The sequence below is a fragment of the Ochotona princeps genome, chromosome 3 (genome assembly GCF_030435755.1).
Source record: "Ochotona princeps isolate mOchPri1 chromosome 3, mOchPri1.hap1, whole genome shotgun sequence".
In the NCBI taxonomy this organism is placed as follows: domain Eukaryota; kingdom Metazoa; phylum Chordata; class Mammalia; order Lagomorpha; family Ochotonidae; genus Ochotona; species Ochotona princeps.
This window is the reverse complement of record NC_080834.1, coordinates 68,691,260-68,707,466: the sequence shown is the minus strand read 5'-3', so window position 1 is coordinate 68,707,466 and position 16,207 is coordinate 68,691,260. Positions and strand designations below refer to the sequence as shown.

At 46.9% G+C, this 16,207-nt stretch overlaps 1 protein-coding gene across 1 annotated transcript; it reads left to right on the top strand.

The window, feature by feature from the left end:
* The first annotated feature begins 11,343 nt into the window (after positions 1 to 11,343).
* Positions 11,344 to 15,873, top strand: RPL24 (ribosomal protein L24). The gene is made up of 6 exons (XM_004593222.3): positions 11,344 to 11,475; positions 11,599 to 11,674; positions 12,126 to 12,236; positions 14,133 to 14,269; positions 14,599 to 14,662; positions 15,749 to 15,873. The coding sequence occupies exons 1-6, from the start codon at positions 11,471 to 11,473 to the stop codon at positions 15,827 to 15,829; spliced, it is 474 nt and encodes a 157-aa protein (XP_004593279.1). The 5' UTR covers positions 11,344 to 11,470; the 3' UTR covers positions 15,830 to 15,873.
* Positions 15,874 to 16,207: the final 334 nt, after the last annotated feature.

Below are 16,207 nucleotides of genomic sequence, written 5' to 3'. Positions count from 1 at the left end.
CTAGAAATACTATGTATGCCAACACTACCAGAATAAGAAGTAATCATAATATTTCCAGATCACAGAAAACATAAAAGTTAGGAGCATTAAACAGAGTATCTCATCAGTGTAGAATTTTTTCCACTGAAATAAAACATGAAGATGAGATTGCAATCAGAGTAAGTTTCAAGCAGCTCATCTATGAAAGTCATTGACTTATGACACGTTACCTAGAGGATGTTTGAACATAGTAATAGAAAAATTGTATACAGAAAAATTAACTTATTTAAGACTATCAGTTTTTTTTCTTTAAGATTTATTTATTTTTATTACAAAGTCAGATACACAGAGAGGAGGAGAGACAGAAAGGAAGATCTTCTGTCCAATGATTCACTCCCCAAGTGAGCACAACGGCCGGTACGCGCCGATCCGAAGCCGGGAACCAGGAACCTCCTTCGGGTCTCCCACGCGGGTGCAGGGTCCCAAAGCTTTGGGCCGTCCTCAACTGCTTTCCCAGACCACAAGCAGGGAGCTGGATGGGAAGTGGAGCTGCCGAGATTAGAACCGGCGCCCATATGGGATCCTGGTGCGTTCAAGGCAAGGACTTTAGCTGCTAGGCCACCATGCCGGGCCCAGATCATCAGTTTCTAAGAGAGCGAGTGCTAAAAACTCAGAGAATAACATCAATAGTTAATTTAGCTGCAAGACTTTGGTGTAGGCAAAGATTTCTTGAATAAGTCCCCCACAAACAAAGGCAATAGAGGCAAAAATAGACAAATAGCATTGCATCACACTAAGAGGCATCTGCACAGCAAAGCAAACAATTAACAAGGTAAAAAGAGGCAGCTGAAAAAGTGGGAGAAGCTATTAGTTAACTATGTATCTGATAAAGGATTAGTATCCAGAACTTATAAAGAGTTCAAGAAAGTCAGTGATAACAAAGCAAGCAATCCAATTAAGAAATGGGCAAAGCGCAACTGGTGTGGTGGTACTTCAGGCACTCACATCTCAGATGGGCACAGGTTCATGTCACTTCAGATCTAGCTGCCTGTTTATGGCCTAGGAAGGAAGTGGTGGATGGTTAAAGTCCTTGGCCCCTTGCACACACGTGGTACTGGTATGTAAAGAGCTCCTGGTTCCTGGCTGTTGGCTTTGGATCAGCTGTTCCAGCCTTTCCAGCCATTTGAGGAATGAATCTGCAGATGGAAGGCCTGTCTCTCTCTCTCTCTCTCTCAAATAAATATTTTAATTTCTCAAATTATTTAGCAATTAAATAATTCTCAAATAACCTATGCTTCTCAAATAGAAATAAATATTTTTATTTTTGACATTTTTTACACAGTTGAGAGGGATGCCCACCCATGTGGGTTTCTGATTAGGGTGTAGAGGGTGGAGACATGGAGTAAGGTGGGTAGGACAAATATTTCTATTTTTTTCTTCTATATCTTCAGGAGGGGAGGGGACCACTCTGCTGTCAAACCATAGCAGCATCTAGGATGGGGGGGCAGTCATTTGGTGATGAGACCCCCATGTGGGGAAGAGCGTTCTGTGGGTGTTGCTTGAGTGGCTTTGGTGGTTTTGAGACATCATTAGCTTCATTGCACCAAGATTGAGAAAATCTTCTCAAGGTCTATTGGCTGATATGTCAGGATGGCCGAGCAGTCTAAGGCGCCAGACTCAAGGTCTATTGGTTGACCAATCCACCTCAGTGTGCATCCATGGACCCAGACAATTGCTTCAAATCTTGGCCTAGCAGCTAAAGTCCTCGCCTTGAATGCACCGGGATCCCATATGGGCGCCGGTTCTAATCCCGGCAGCTCCACTTCCCATCCAGCTCCCTGCTTGTGGCCTGGGAAAGCAGTCGAGGACGGCCCAAAGCCTTGGGACCCTGCACCCGCGTGGGGGACCCGGAGGAGGTTCCTGGTTCCCGGCTTTGGATCGGTGCAGCACTGGCTGTTACAGTCACTTGGGGAGTGAATCATCGGACGGAAGATCTTCCTCTGTCTCTCCTCCTCTCTGTGTATCTGACTTTGTAATAAAAATAAATAAATGTTTTTTAAAAAAATCTTGGGCAAGAGAATTGCCCAACCTGTTCTACTTTCCATCCTTTGAGGAGACACCTGACCTCCTCTGTTGGCCTAGAGGAACTGGCTGTCATGCCCCCTGAGTGCATCTGGGCATGCTATCCACTCATAGGCGTTGACAGTTGAGGAGGCCCAGTCCTGACACATGTACTCCAAGATCAGAAAACATATCTTGAGATTTTCCCTGTGGCCAGGATTGGAGTCCAGCCATCTAGTTGGAGATTCCCCTTGAAACCTTGCCTGGGATGACCTGACTCTTGTGTACATCAGCCAGTGTAGGGTCAAGTTCAGTCTGTCACCTACAGCAGCCTACATGCAAAATGGTGGATGCAACTGCCTGGCCAGTTCCATCCCTAGCTCCATCTCTCATGGATGTTGTGGCCCAGACCAGCCCAGCCCACCACAGACCCAGTCGTCATACACACCAGAGGGAGTGGTTAGAATGACCACTGATAAGTTCCACCAGGCCTACTCCAGCTCTGGTTTTCACATGTGCTGGCATATTCTGTGGCATAATCTGTCCTGAATCTCATCTGGCTCTCCTACACACCCATGGGTGCTGGGGTTTGGTTCAACCTGATCTGCCTCCAGATCTGGTCCACAAGTATGCTGACAGGTGCTGCCACCTTAACCATCCTGACCTACCCCTAGTCCTGGCTCTCCTTTTCACTATCAGGAACTACAGCTCCACAGAGGAGTGCCCACAGTTTCCTTACAAGGCCCACTCCAGCCCTGGATCATATGCCTGCCACGGTTACTATGGTCTAGCTTAACATGATGTGTACACAGTACTGGCACTTGCACTTGTAGCCTAGCCCAACCTGGGCTACCTCCAGACTGCCCCAACTCTAGTCTCAGCTCTCACGCTCACCAGTGGAAGCAGCAGCCCAGCAAGGGAGCCCCAAAGTTCCTCCCATCTCCAGGTCTTGTGAATGTCAGCTGCTGCTGGTGCTGTGGCCAGTCTGGCTTGGCCTGCTCCCAGTCTCGGCATTCAACAGCAGGTCTATGCCTGGCTCTGCCTGGGCTGCCCCCAGTCCCAGATCTCATCAACAGGTACAGCAACTTAGCCCTGCCTATCCCAACATCAGCCCTCACGTGAATTGCCAGGTGTTGTAGGTCTACCAGGCCAGGCCTGTGCCCCGTCCTGGCTCTCACTTGTGCCAGTGTGTGTAACGGACAGGCCTGGCCCAGCCCACCCCAGACCCAGCTTATATTTGCCAATGGGTGCTACAGCCCTGCTGGCCTGGTCTGCCCTATCCCTGGCTCTTGTGCTCACCAGTGGGAGCTACAGGCTATGAGGTGAGTTCCCCAATTCTCCTGTCATGCCCACTCCTGGCCTGGAACTCATGTGTACTACCAGATGCTGTGACCCAGCATGACAATGCTGGCCTCCAGTCCTGGCACTCACTGGCCTGACTGACCCACACCCATTCTGGCTCTCAACTACAGCCTAGCTCAGCCTGGCCTATACCTAGACCTGGCTCTTATGTGACCTGATGGCTACCACGGTCTATCCTAACCTGACCCACCCCCATGCTAACTCTCACGAGTGCCAGCAGGTACTAGAGCCTTGCCTGGTTTGACCCACCCCCCCAGACCTAGCCTATCTGCATGCTGAGGGGTGCCACAGCCTTACCCACTCAGGTCCACTCACAGCCCAGCTCTCACACTCACCAGTGGGAGATACAGCCCAGCAAGGGAGTCTCCAGAGTTCCTTACCAGGCCCATTCCGAGCCCCTGGTCTTGCATGTGCTGGCAGATGTTTTAACCTAGCCTGACATGCCCTACCTGCAGTCTCAACTCTAGCTGGCAGGAGTTGCAGCCTAGATAAGCCATGTGTGATCCACACCCTGCCCTGGCTGTTGTGTAGACAAGCAGGTGCTAAGGCCTGGTCCAACCTGACTCACCCCCAAACCTGGCTCACACATATGCCAATGGGTGCTGCAGCCCTGTCTGGCCTCGCCCGTCCCTAGCCCTGACTCTCATGCTCATAAGTGAAGGCTGCAGCCCAGAAGGGGAGTTCCCAAAGTTCTCCTACTAGGCCCACTCACAGTCCCAGATCTTATGCATTGCCAGGGGGTGCTACAGCCCTGCCTAGCCTGGCCCAGGCCCTTACCAGTCCCCGATCTCACGAGTGTCAGTGGAATGCCATGGTCTGGTCTGGCTAGGCCCTTCAACACCCCCAGCTCGCTGCACATACTGGCGAGTGCTGCACTCCGGAAGAGGCAAGCCCACAAGTCCTCCACAGAATTTGCACTTAGATATGGTTCTCTCACATTCTGGTGGGTGCTGTGGCCCAGCGTCTGCTCTGACATTTGCAGGCAGGTCCTGCAGCCTCACCCAGCCTAAAATGACCCTTAGCCTTAGCTCTTGCATGTGCCAGTGGGCAGGAAGCGGTGCTATTTAGGCTAGCCCAGGTCTCCCATATGGGCGGGTGCCTTGGCCTGACCCAGACATACCCTCCGCATTCACACCTGCGAATCACTCCATCTCAGCTCCCTTGCCTACCTGCAGATGCAGTGACCTGGCCCATGGAAGACCCAAGAATTCATTCCTCCCCTGTCAAACATGCCCTGAGCTTCTCCAACCCCAACATGTCCTCAGATCTGCTTCCCTAGGTTATTGGCAGCCCATCTGAGGGTCAAGGTGGCGTGTCCCAGGCCAGTGTTTCCCACCTTCCCCACATATCTTTTTTCTTTTTAAAAAAAAGATTTATGTATTTTTGTTGGAAACGCAGATATACAGAGAGAAGGAGATATAGAAAGATCATCCATCCGCTGGTTCACTCCCCAAGTGGCCACAATGACTGGAGCTGAGCTGATCTGAAGCCAGGAGCTTCTTTCTGGTCTCCCATGAGGGTGCAGGGTCCCAAGGCTTTTTGCTGTCCTCTACTGCTTTCCCAGGCCACAAGCAGAGAGCTGGATTGAAGGGAAGTGAAGCAGCTGGAACATGAACAGGTGCCCATATGGGATCCCAGCATATGTAAGTAGAGGGTTAGTCAATAGGCCATTGCACCACCCCACACACACCCATATCTCAAAAAAAATTAGAATAGTCAGCTATGCTGGCATACCATAATAGGTAACACAGATTTGGCATTAACTAGACCCAGGATGCCTGCCAGCTACTAGCTACTTTTCTCCTAGCAATGTTAGGCTTGCCTAGATACAAGGCAACCTAGGCAGTTGCCTTCAGCTGGGGAATAAACAAATATTAAAAAAAAAAAAAAAAAAAAGAGCCCGGCAGCGTGGCCTAGCAGCTAAAGTCCTCACCTTGAACTTGCCAGGATCCCATATGGACACCGGTTCTAATCCCGGTAGCTCCACTTTCCATCCAGCTCCCTGCTTGTGACCTGGGAAAGCAGTCGAGGACAGCCCAAAGCCTTGGGATCCTGTACCCGCATGGGAGACCCAGAAGAGGTTCCAGGTTCCCGGCTTTGGATCGGCACAGTACCGACCATTGCGGTCACTTGGGGAATGAATCATCAGACGGAAGATCTTCCTCTCTGTCTCTCCTCCTCTCTGTACATCTGACTTTGCAATAAAAATAAATAAATCTTTATTAAAAAAAAAAAAAAAAAAAAAGGAAAGAACGAAATGGGCTCTCGGGGTCCCTCTAGTAGGAATAGGAGATGTAACAACTGCACTGAGCAGAAAAAGGACACGGGGGATGCCGAGGCATGAGGAGCCAATGCACACTTTATGAGTTATAATAACTGGGCAACTTTTACCATGATTTTTGCAGGGCAAGCAGGTAGATGAAAGTTACTAGTTAACTAAACAATAGCATACAAGCTACTCTAACAACAGATCACAAGGGATTGGAAAACAATCACCAGGTCTCAGGCAACAGGATAAATAAACATGAGTTACAGGAACCAATACCGGTACACAAACAGATCTAACTAGAAAAGGAATCTAACAGAATTTTGTTTGTACTCAGATACATTCAGGCCACAATCAGTAAAAGACGAGGAAGATGGTGAAGACGCCTCACACCACTCCAGGCACACTTAGGCAGCAAGGCGGCCCACAATCTCAGCAGGAAGTTTGCTTCCTGCATAACTGTCTGCTGAGAACTTCTGAGATTTGGGGTCCCTCAGGCATTTGGTGTTGTGATTGAGGGGGCAAATGTCCACAATGGGCACAGTATATGAACAGGCATTTTTCAAAGGTTGAAATTCAAATGTCCAACAGATACAGGGAATAAGAACATGCTCAGCGATCCTGACAACCTCTTAACAGGAGGTCATACGCATGGAGCGGGGGCAGGGGGACCCCAGAGTGGAGCAGATGGACAGGAGGAGGCTTGTATCCCAACCCTGGAGACTCCCGGATCCTCACCAAGGACTATCAGTACGGGCACCAAGGACTACATCCCAACTGCCAAGGAGACCACGGGGAATTGGAGTGCCCTCGGAGGCCGAGAACTCACCCCCGCATCTGGATCTCCCACATGGGTTGGAAGAAGTCCAAATCCTTCCTCGCAGGATCCAAGGGCATCGGAACGACAACCAGGAGCCCTGAGTGGTTCGCAGAAACAGAAGAACAGTAAACTTCCCTCGGGACTAGGGATGGGGGAGCTTTCTCTGGTCCTTGCCTGGTTCCAACTTTGGGTTCCCACCCTCTCTTGCAATGACCATCAGGATCGCTCCAGAAACCCCTCAAAACAAACAAACAAAAACAAACAAAAATCTAGAACAGAGAACAACAAGGAAAACTTAGGATCAGACAGGAAACGGTCAGCGTGGATTCACATATACATCACTAGGTAGGACACAAAGATTAGTTACTCCTCACTGTAACTGTTCTGCACCTAAACTGTTGACACATGTCTTGTTAGAGTTATAGAGTTAAACTACCCGAAAAACAGCCAGGTTCAGCAAAATCATGCTTCAATGCTATAAACTGCTAAATACTAAAATTAAAATAGACACGAGACAGCTGAATAGTAATTTACAGCCATTTTAAGGTGTATAGAACCGGTTGTATATAAACTAATAATTGAAATGTCAATGAAGAAGTCACAGGATGTGGTTCAGAACTTGCATTTTTTTTTAACATATTGGTTACTCAATACCATGTGAATTAATTCCATAATGTTATAAATTGTTACTGATGTTACGTTGGGGCTTTTAATTGATTAGGATGATACTCTGCCAGCTCTACCTTCAGACCAGAGATGGTTTCCCCAAGAAACCGTTGAATTTATCTGGACAATAAGATGCTAGACTTTATGCTTGGTAGATGCTTGCAATGAAAGAACCTCAACTGAATTTGAACTGTGGTAATGCAACAAGGTGGAGGAATCCACCATGGGGGTTGGGTTTAGGGAGGAGTTGGGGGAATCCCAGTGCCTATAAAACTGTGTCATATAATGCAATATAATCAATAAAAATAGATAAATAAATAAATAAATCTTAAAAAAAAGAACATGCTCAGGATAACTAACCATCAGGGAAATGCAAATAAAAACCACAAGGGGGGGAGCTCGCACCATGGCGTAGTAGGCTAAGCCTCTGTCTGTGGTGCAGACATCCCATATAGGCACCCGTTCCTGTCCAGACTGCTCCATTTCTAATCCAGCTCCCTTCTTGTGACCTAGGAAGGCAGTGGAGGATGCCCCGAGTCCTTGGGTCCCTGCACCCAAGTGGGAGACCCGAAGAAGCTCTTAGCCCCTGACTTCAGACGGGCTCAACTCCGGTCACTGCAGCCATTTGGGGAGTGAACCAAATCTTGTGGTGTAAGTAAAAACAAAAAGCAAGATCTCCACCCCTAGAAAAGCCCACAATGGTTGTGTCTTTTTTAAGCTCAAAGTACAGTCTAACCAGTACTTTGCAGGTTTCAATAAAATTGCAAAGGAAATTTCTGTATTTCAAAATACATTTAACTATGCAGTTGAGGAATTTTAACCCTATCTTCAGTTAGAAATAAACTAGCCTGACATGCTAAAGGCAAATATAAAAAAAAATGTATTCCAATATTTTTATGGCAATGTAGTTCTATAATTTCAGGAATCATCAAAGAGATTAATAGATTCAGGTTAAATTATAAGCTTTTTAATTATTATCAGCATTGTTAGTGTCTATTTGTATAATACGTATTTTTTTCAAAGATGAGTTGTCACTCATTGCAAATCAGAACTGACAAGTAAACATTTATAATAAATTTTGATGACAGGGAATAAGAACTCTGGAACCAAACCAATTGAAGAGAACATTTGGGTCCCAGAGAGAGAACCAACAAAATAGTTGAAAAGCAGGAAGAAATTCCTAATTCGGAATCCAGTTGCAGTACCAGGTTCCTCCCAGGAGACGGCGCTCTTGCATTACGTTTTCAAAACAGGCTACGTTGCAAACGCAAAATTTGAATTTTACAACACTTAGCATTTAATTTTATTAGCAACACTTTCATTCCCTAAATGCCCACTACACCTGGGTTGGGCCAGGTTGAAGCCAGGAGCCAGGAAATTAGCCCGAACACTTCCTGAACCTTCAGCATGTGCTATATCAACTATTGCTTAATGTTAGTTTTTTTTTCTTTTCAAGTATAATGTACAGATAATTAAATGCTCAAATATTAAATGAACACTCCCCAAGTTTTGACAACTGTAATTAACCCCAAACTCATCATCTTTAACAAAGAAATTTTTTTCCAATTCCTTCTAGTTCATCTCTTCCCCTCTCAAAAGGAAGCATAGTTCTGATTTTTTTAAGTATTTATTTTTAATTAGAAATTCAGATTTTTACAGAAGAGAGACAAAGATCTTCCATCTGCTGGTTCACTCCCCAAGTAGCCACAACAGCCAGAGCTGAGCGGATCCGAAGCCAGGAGCCAGGAGCCTCTTCCTCTGGGTCTCCCACACTGGTGTGGAGTCCCAAGGCTTTGGGACAACCTCTACTGCTTTCCCAGGCCACAGGCCAGGAGCTGGATGGGAAGTGGGGTTGCCGGGATTAGAATCAGGGCCCACATGGGACCCCTGTACATTCAAGACAAGGACTCTAGCCACTAGGCTACCGCACTGGGGCCACATACAGACTTTTTAAAAAGTAATTTTATTTGCAAAGCAGTTTACAGCAAGAGAAGGACAGAGAAAGATCTTCCCCTGGCTGGTTCACTCTCCAAATGGCTGCAGGGCCAGAGGTGGGCCAATCCAAAGGCAGAAGCCTAGAGCTTCTTCTGGGTCTCCCATGTGGGTAAAGGGGCTCAAGCACTTGAGCTATTTTTTCACTGATTTCCTAGGCACTCAAGAGGGAGGTGGATCAGAAGTGGAGCCGTTTGGGCTCCAACTCCTGCCTATATGGGATGGTTGCACCACAGGTGGAATCCCACCTGCTATGCCATGGTGCTGGCCCCTCATGGACTTCTAACTGCAATGGGTCTGCATCTCCTTTGATTCAACTGTTCAAAGTCCTTTATTCTCTCTTCCTCCATTGCTTAAATATTGTCATTTTCCGATTTCTACTTTTTTTCTGACTCATGCTATGGTCACTAGTAGAGAGGGTATATCCAAGTTACACTTCAAGAAACTTTTTGTTTAAATAATAAAATGAATAGTATAAATAATAAATATAATAAACATAAATATATAAAAGATAATTTTTAAGAACTGTGTAACAATGGACAGTGTGTGCTGCAGTGTTCTCTGTCAACAGCACACGGCCCAGTTGCTGGGACGTTGCTTGGGGTCATTATCTTCTCAGGACAAGAACCCAGATCTGACCACTGAGCAAGGAATACTAATTAGAAACTTATGTTCATCCCAACACAGAACATTCCTAGAGTAATAACTGTTCCACAACCCCTGGCAGGGTTGGCTGAGGTTTTGTTGGGTCTGTCATGTATTTAAATTTTAATACTTTCACAGGAGTTACCGGTAACACCTATGTTGCCTCACCAGTTTAGTTTCAGTATCTGCTTCCAGAGAGGCCAACCATGGAACATCAGATGTTACCCCATGCATTTATTTATTTGCAAGGCAGCGTTACAAGGAGGGAGACAATTCCACTGGTTAGCTCACTCTCCCAGATGACTGCAATGACTGGGGGCGAAGCCCAAAGCCAGCAATTCCAGCCTGGTGTCCCAAGTGGACTGCAGCAGCCAAGCACTTGGGCCAGGTTCCACTGCCTTTCCAGGGGTATAAATAGGGTGCCGCACTGGATGTCCAGTAATGGGGACTGGACGTGGTGCCCGCTGTGCCACAAGGCTGGTGGGAACTGTCATTTTGTTTTACTCCTGAAATCTGTTCTATTCCAAACACTGTTCTGAACCTAACTTCCTACTACACACATCTATCTTAAGGTTTAATGGGAATCTTGAGCCCAACGTTTCCAAAAGTAACACTTTGGGGGCAGGTTTTATGGCCTCACTGTTGCATCCCAAAAGGGGCCCTGAGTGAGTTTGCTGCTTCACTTTCGATCCAGTTCCCTGGTAATGCACTGGGAAAGCAGCAGCAGATGGCCCCAAACCTGGGCCCCTGCACCCACGTAGGAGACCTGGAAGAAGTTCCAGGCTCCTAGCTTCCAACTGGTCCAGCTCCAGTTACTGGGATCATTTGAATTATGAACCAGCAGATTCAAGCAATCACTCTGGCGGGTTGGGGAGTGATTCACTTTTATTATTTAAAACTTTCGTGTTGGAGTGAGACATCTTCCATCCCACAGCTTGTTTTTCTTTTAAGATTTATTTTTAATTGGAAAGGCAGATTTACAGAAACAGAGAGCGAAGTATCTCTGCTCTACTGGTTCATTCCTCAAATGGCCACAACAGCCATAACCAAGGCAATCCGAAGCCAGGAGCCAGGAGCCTCTTCCTCTGGGTCTCCCACGCGGGTGCAGGGTCCCAAGGCTTTGGGCCGTCCTCGACTGCTTTCCCAGGCCATAGGCTGGGAGCTGGATGGGAAGTGGAGCTGCCGGGATTACAACCAGCGTCCACATGGGAACCCGGCCTGTGCATGGTGAACATTTGGCCACTGGGCCGTCAGGCCGGGGCCACGGCTCACTTCTCAGGCGGACAGCAGGGCGGGGACCTCAGCCTCGGGTCCTGGGCGGTGGCAGGGAGCGCAGCCCGGGGGCCATCGGTCGTCCGCGACTCCAACGGGCACCGCCACAAGGTTCTCATTCTCACTGCTTGCAGAGCATCGCTGGCCCTGGGATACCTGAGCGACACACGGCAGCCTCCCGGCCGACCCGACACTCCTGCTCCGTGACAGACCCTAACACGCATCCGGCCGAATTCCTCAGCTGCAACGCGGTCTCAGACGGCTCGGAGGCTGCTGTGGCGTCATCACCCGGCGCCGACGTCTATGACGTCACACAGGGGCGGGGATTCTCTGGGACCATATAAGATCTCCTCCCATGATCCTCTTCTTCTCTTCTCCATCTTTCCTCTTCGAGGGGAGCCGCCGCCATGAAGTAAGCAGGAGCCAGGGCTCCAATCTGTTCCCATCCTCGGGCAGGGTGTCTGTCCCGTGCCTTGGGCATGGCTCCTCCGCACCGTAGACACCCTCCCTGATGGGTTTTCGCTTTTTGTTACAGGGTTGAACTGTGCAGTTTCAGTGGGTACAAGATCTACCCCGGACACGGGCGGCGCTACGCCAGGACCGACGGGAAGGTACGAGGCCTCGTTGGCCAAGGGGGCTCGCGGGAGGAAGGGCCGTCCTGATTGTAGACGGGTTCATGTCGGAAGGCTCCGACTCGTGTGCCGTATTGGGGCCAGCGGCGCCCGCGCTGAGCATCGGTGTTGGGGGATCAGGTGACATGTCCTGTTCGTAACCGCGGTGTCCGTGGACGTGGCCGCTGTACGGGCACCGGGTCTCCGGTGGGGGGTCGCCCTCGCTTCCCCCGTGAGTTAAGGTTTGCGTGCTCTGGAGGACAGATGACAGCCGGCACCTCTCCTGGTGCACCCCTCTCGCCTCCCGGCCGTGTGACATGAACTTTGCGATGTCTGTGAGCCACCATTTCCTCAGACTAGCAGATGCAGCTGGAGCACTGACGTCCTCAGGACTCCACCCGCAGCCTTTTCTGCTTTCCGCAGTGGAGTGATTTGGAATGTCTGTCTCCAGGTTTTCCAGTTTCTTAACGCAAAATGCGAGTCTGCGTTTCTTTCCAAGAGGAATCCGCGGCAGATCAACTGGACTGTCCTCTACCGAAGGAAACACAAAAAGGGGCAGTCGGTAAGTGGACTTCATTTTGACGGTATGAGGCTTAGGTAGTTTGTGGTGTGAGCGCTTTTTGCTCTTCTGTGAAGGTATGACTCAGGGGGAGGGTATGCGAAGTTGCTGTAAACTCGGAAGCATGGGACAGTGACGTGGAAGTGGACGGTATGTCTTGGTGGGCTCATGGGTGTATCAGGACAGTTAGTGGCCGAAGAACTAGTAAAGGAGGTTGGACTGTTTTTACTTTGTGATTATGCGGGTAGTGTGTCTTAACTAGATATTTTTGGAAACGTGTCAGGCTCTAAATATGTGCAGAGGAAACAATGGTACTTTATTTAACAAAAAGTGGTTTTGACTGGCTTTCGAAAAAGTGGATATGGAATCTTTGTGAAAATCCCAAAACTGTGGCATCCTTATGTGTTGCTCAAGGTAAAAGAAATGACCCTTAAGGAAAAGTTTGGAGTAGGACTCGGTAAGGTTTGCTTTGTGGCTGCGTAAGCTGAGCTGTCACCAGCAACCCCAGGCATCTGATTGCTGCATCAAATCCTGGCTACTCTGCTGATGTGCCTGGGAAGCCCGCAGTAACGCCCGAGTACTTGGGAAGTCAGCCGGAAGTGGGCTGCTGGCTGCTGCCAGGACATTCTGGAGAATGAGACCAGTGGGGGGAAGATGCTGTCTTCCCCTTCACACTTCCCAGTGAGTAAACCTTAAAAAAAAAAGATGCACTACCTCATTCTTAAGTATGTGCCTGAATGAATTGGAAATGGGAATTCAAACATGTGCTGTGCACTGAAGATCAGTGTTATAATAAAGGTAGAAAGAACCCAGAATGATTCGTGAGAGACCAAAAATGCTACAGAACTAAAAATTTGGCTAATTTGCATTAGCCAAATGCAAAATTTGTATTTACAAGAACCCATTTAACATGCTTCACAGCTTGAAAGGGGATGAACTGTTTCAGCTGTGGTCTGTCAGGAGAGGTCAAGCGTAGAATTTTCCCTTAGGTTCTTTGGATAAGACTTTTTTTTTTCTTTTGGACCAAGGGGTAACCCTCTTTTCACTAAATTGGAGTATCATTAAACCTGGAAAACATGACAGTCAACTTGTAGGGACCTCGAAGACATACCAAGTGAAATCGGCCAGCCAAGGATGAACTGCGTGATTCCACCTTTACAAGATACTCGGAATAGGTGGATTCACAAAGATGTGGTAGAATAGGGGTTCCTAGGGCCTGAGGATGGAAGGGTAGATAATTAGATTAAATGGGGAAAATCCGTTTATTTCAATGGCAGAGTTAGGACAGACAGGGAGAGGTTCTGTTTCACTCCCAATTTGCTGTAACTGCCAGAGTGAAATGGAGCCAGGAACTTTTTTCTGGTCTCCATGTGGGTGTAGCGCAATGCTTAGTTGCATAATTGGGAGCTAAATAAGATGCAGGGACTTAATTTGCTGTGCCACAAGTCCTGGTCCCTCATTTTACTCTATCTTGACCTAACCATTGTTGACTTGTAATAAATCCTTGCCTAAGTTGAATGTTTCTTCCAATCATAGTAAGTTTTTAAAAAGCTGGCTCAGGCATTGTGATGCGGATTGCCCACATCCGATGTGAGTGTGCCAGACTGAGAGCTAGCATGTTGGCCTTAGATCTGGGTACTGGTTATACCCAGGGGCGGGGGGGCACAGATGGTAACCTGCTCTATGGGATGTCGGGATGGAACTCCTGGCACCTGGCTTTGTGTAGAGGATGTATTTTATTTTTGAGAGTGTGAGTCAGGGAGAGACAGTAAATCTCTTGGGCTTTGATAGCTTACTAGAAGTCTCAGTAAAATGTAATGCAACTTTGGGTAGATTTAAAGGTAGGGTTTGTAACATAAGCAAGTCTTTGAGTGTGCTCCTTGTCGTTTCGCTTTGTAGGAAGAAATTCAAAAGAAAAGAACTCGTCGTGCAGTCAAATTCCAGAGAGCCATCACTGGCGCATCCCTTGCTGATATCATGGCCAAGAGAAATCAGAAGCCTGAAGTTAGGAAGGCTCAACGAGAACAGGCTATCAGGTGAATATTTAAATAGGGACATTTCAGCTTTGAGATGCACTGTACTTTGTTTGGGTTTGTAAGTACAAGAACCTAATTTCATAGATTTTGTGGTGCTGATGCTTGCCATACCTACTAGGGTTGTTGATAAATATAGAAAGCACCTAATGGAGTTTATATCCTGTGTATAATAAGGTTGGTGCACCTATAGCTGATTAAATGAATGCAGGGGAGAAATGTGGTAATTTCACTTAGCCGAAAGCTCTAATTTCCTATTAATGAGCTATATAGGGAGTAAAGTAGTTTATACCTAAAATTATCTTTTTTTTTTTTTTTCTTTTAACTTGCAGGGCTGCCAAGGAAGCCAAAAAGGCTAAACAGGCGTCTAAAAAGACAGCAATGGCTGCTGCTAAGGTAAACATTTTCTTGGATTTTTAAAAAGAATACAACAGGAAAAAAAGAATACAACGGGAAAGTTCTTAAATTTAGTGTAAGCTATAATGGAAATGATTTCTTTTTTTTTTTTTTTTTTTTTTTTTTTTTTTGATTGAGTGTTTGTGTCTCCAGAGAGATTTCTCCTTGGGAGACAGATTTGTTGAGGTCAGAGAGAAATTTGGGAAGATAAGGCAGCAGCTTTGGGAAAACAGTGACAAGGAGAGACAGAAGTTTCACCAGGTAGTTTACTTCCAAAAGAACTGCAGCAGCCAGGGCTGGTCCAGACTGAGATGAGGAGCTGTTAAGGCACAGACTGGAAGTGGAGTAACAGACAGGTGCTCCATTATGGGATGCTGCTGTTGTAGGCATTAACTCAGTCCTCTACATCATGATACTAACCCTCTGAATAAGCTATTTTTGGTTTGCTTTTAAAGATTCACCTTTTTGAAAGGCAAAGTTACAAGGGGAAATACAGAGTCCTTCTGTCTATTGGTTCATTCCTCAAATGGCCAATAGGCTAGGGCTAAACCAAGCTGAAGCCAGCAGGTAATCAGGAAAGCCCAGGCACTTGGGCTATCCTCGGCGTTCCCAGTCACATCCGCAGGGGGTGGATTGGAAATGAAGCAGCACTCAAAAGGAATGCCATCATTGCATGTGGATGCCGGCACATGCAAGACTAGGGCTTTAGCTGCTAGGCTAACACACCGGGCCCTAAGGTTTTATTCCAGATCAGAATAGCAGTTTAGCCCCCACTCATTGTTAACACTTTAAAGTTCAAAAAAAATTTTTTTTCAAGTAGGTAAAAAAAACATTTTCACTGTTAGACTACAATTCAGAATCCTACATTGCTGTTAGCATATCTGCTTTCTCTGATATGACAATACCGTAAGCTTTGTGTTTCATGATAAAGGTTAACTTGGAATGTTACATTGAAAAAGATGACCATATTGGCAGTATGGTTAAATTAGCAAGAAATCTGAGTTAGAATGCATACAGAATCTACATTTAAGATGGAGGTGATAAATTTCATGCAATAATGTTACTTTGTGTTATGTTTTATTACAGGCTCCTACAAAGGCAGCACCTAAGCAAAAGATTGTAAAGCCTGTGAAGGTTTCGGCTCCCCGAGTTGGTGGAAAACGCTAAATTGGCACATAGGCTTTTTAAATAAACATTGGAGTATAATTCTAGGTTGTGCAGTATTTTGTTTTCACGATAAGCACTTTGGCAAGTAGATGAACTGTACACTTGGGACTTTAAGCAGTATGCGCCATTGGTGAAGTGGTTTGTCATAAGTTAGTGACTCCTGTGTGTTGGAGTGGTGAACACATGTAGATGGTGGAATGCTGGGTTTACTTAGCTGTAGAGCAGCTTACAGATGTAACAAGATAGTTTGTTTTTTTTTTTTTTGCCAAGTTACCATTTCCTGTAACATTTATTTTGTATTGGGTTTTCATTCTGCTCATTGGCGTGATTTAAAGGTGCTTAAAACTGTCAGCTCTGCTCTTGATCCTGGATTAGCCT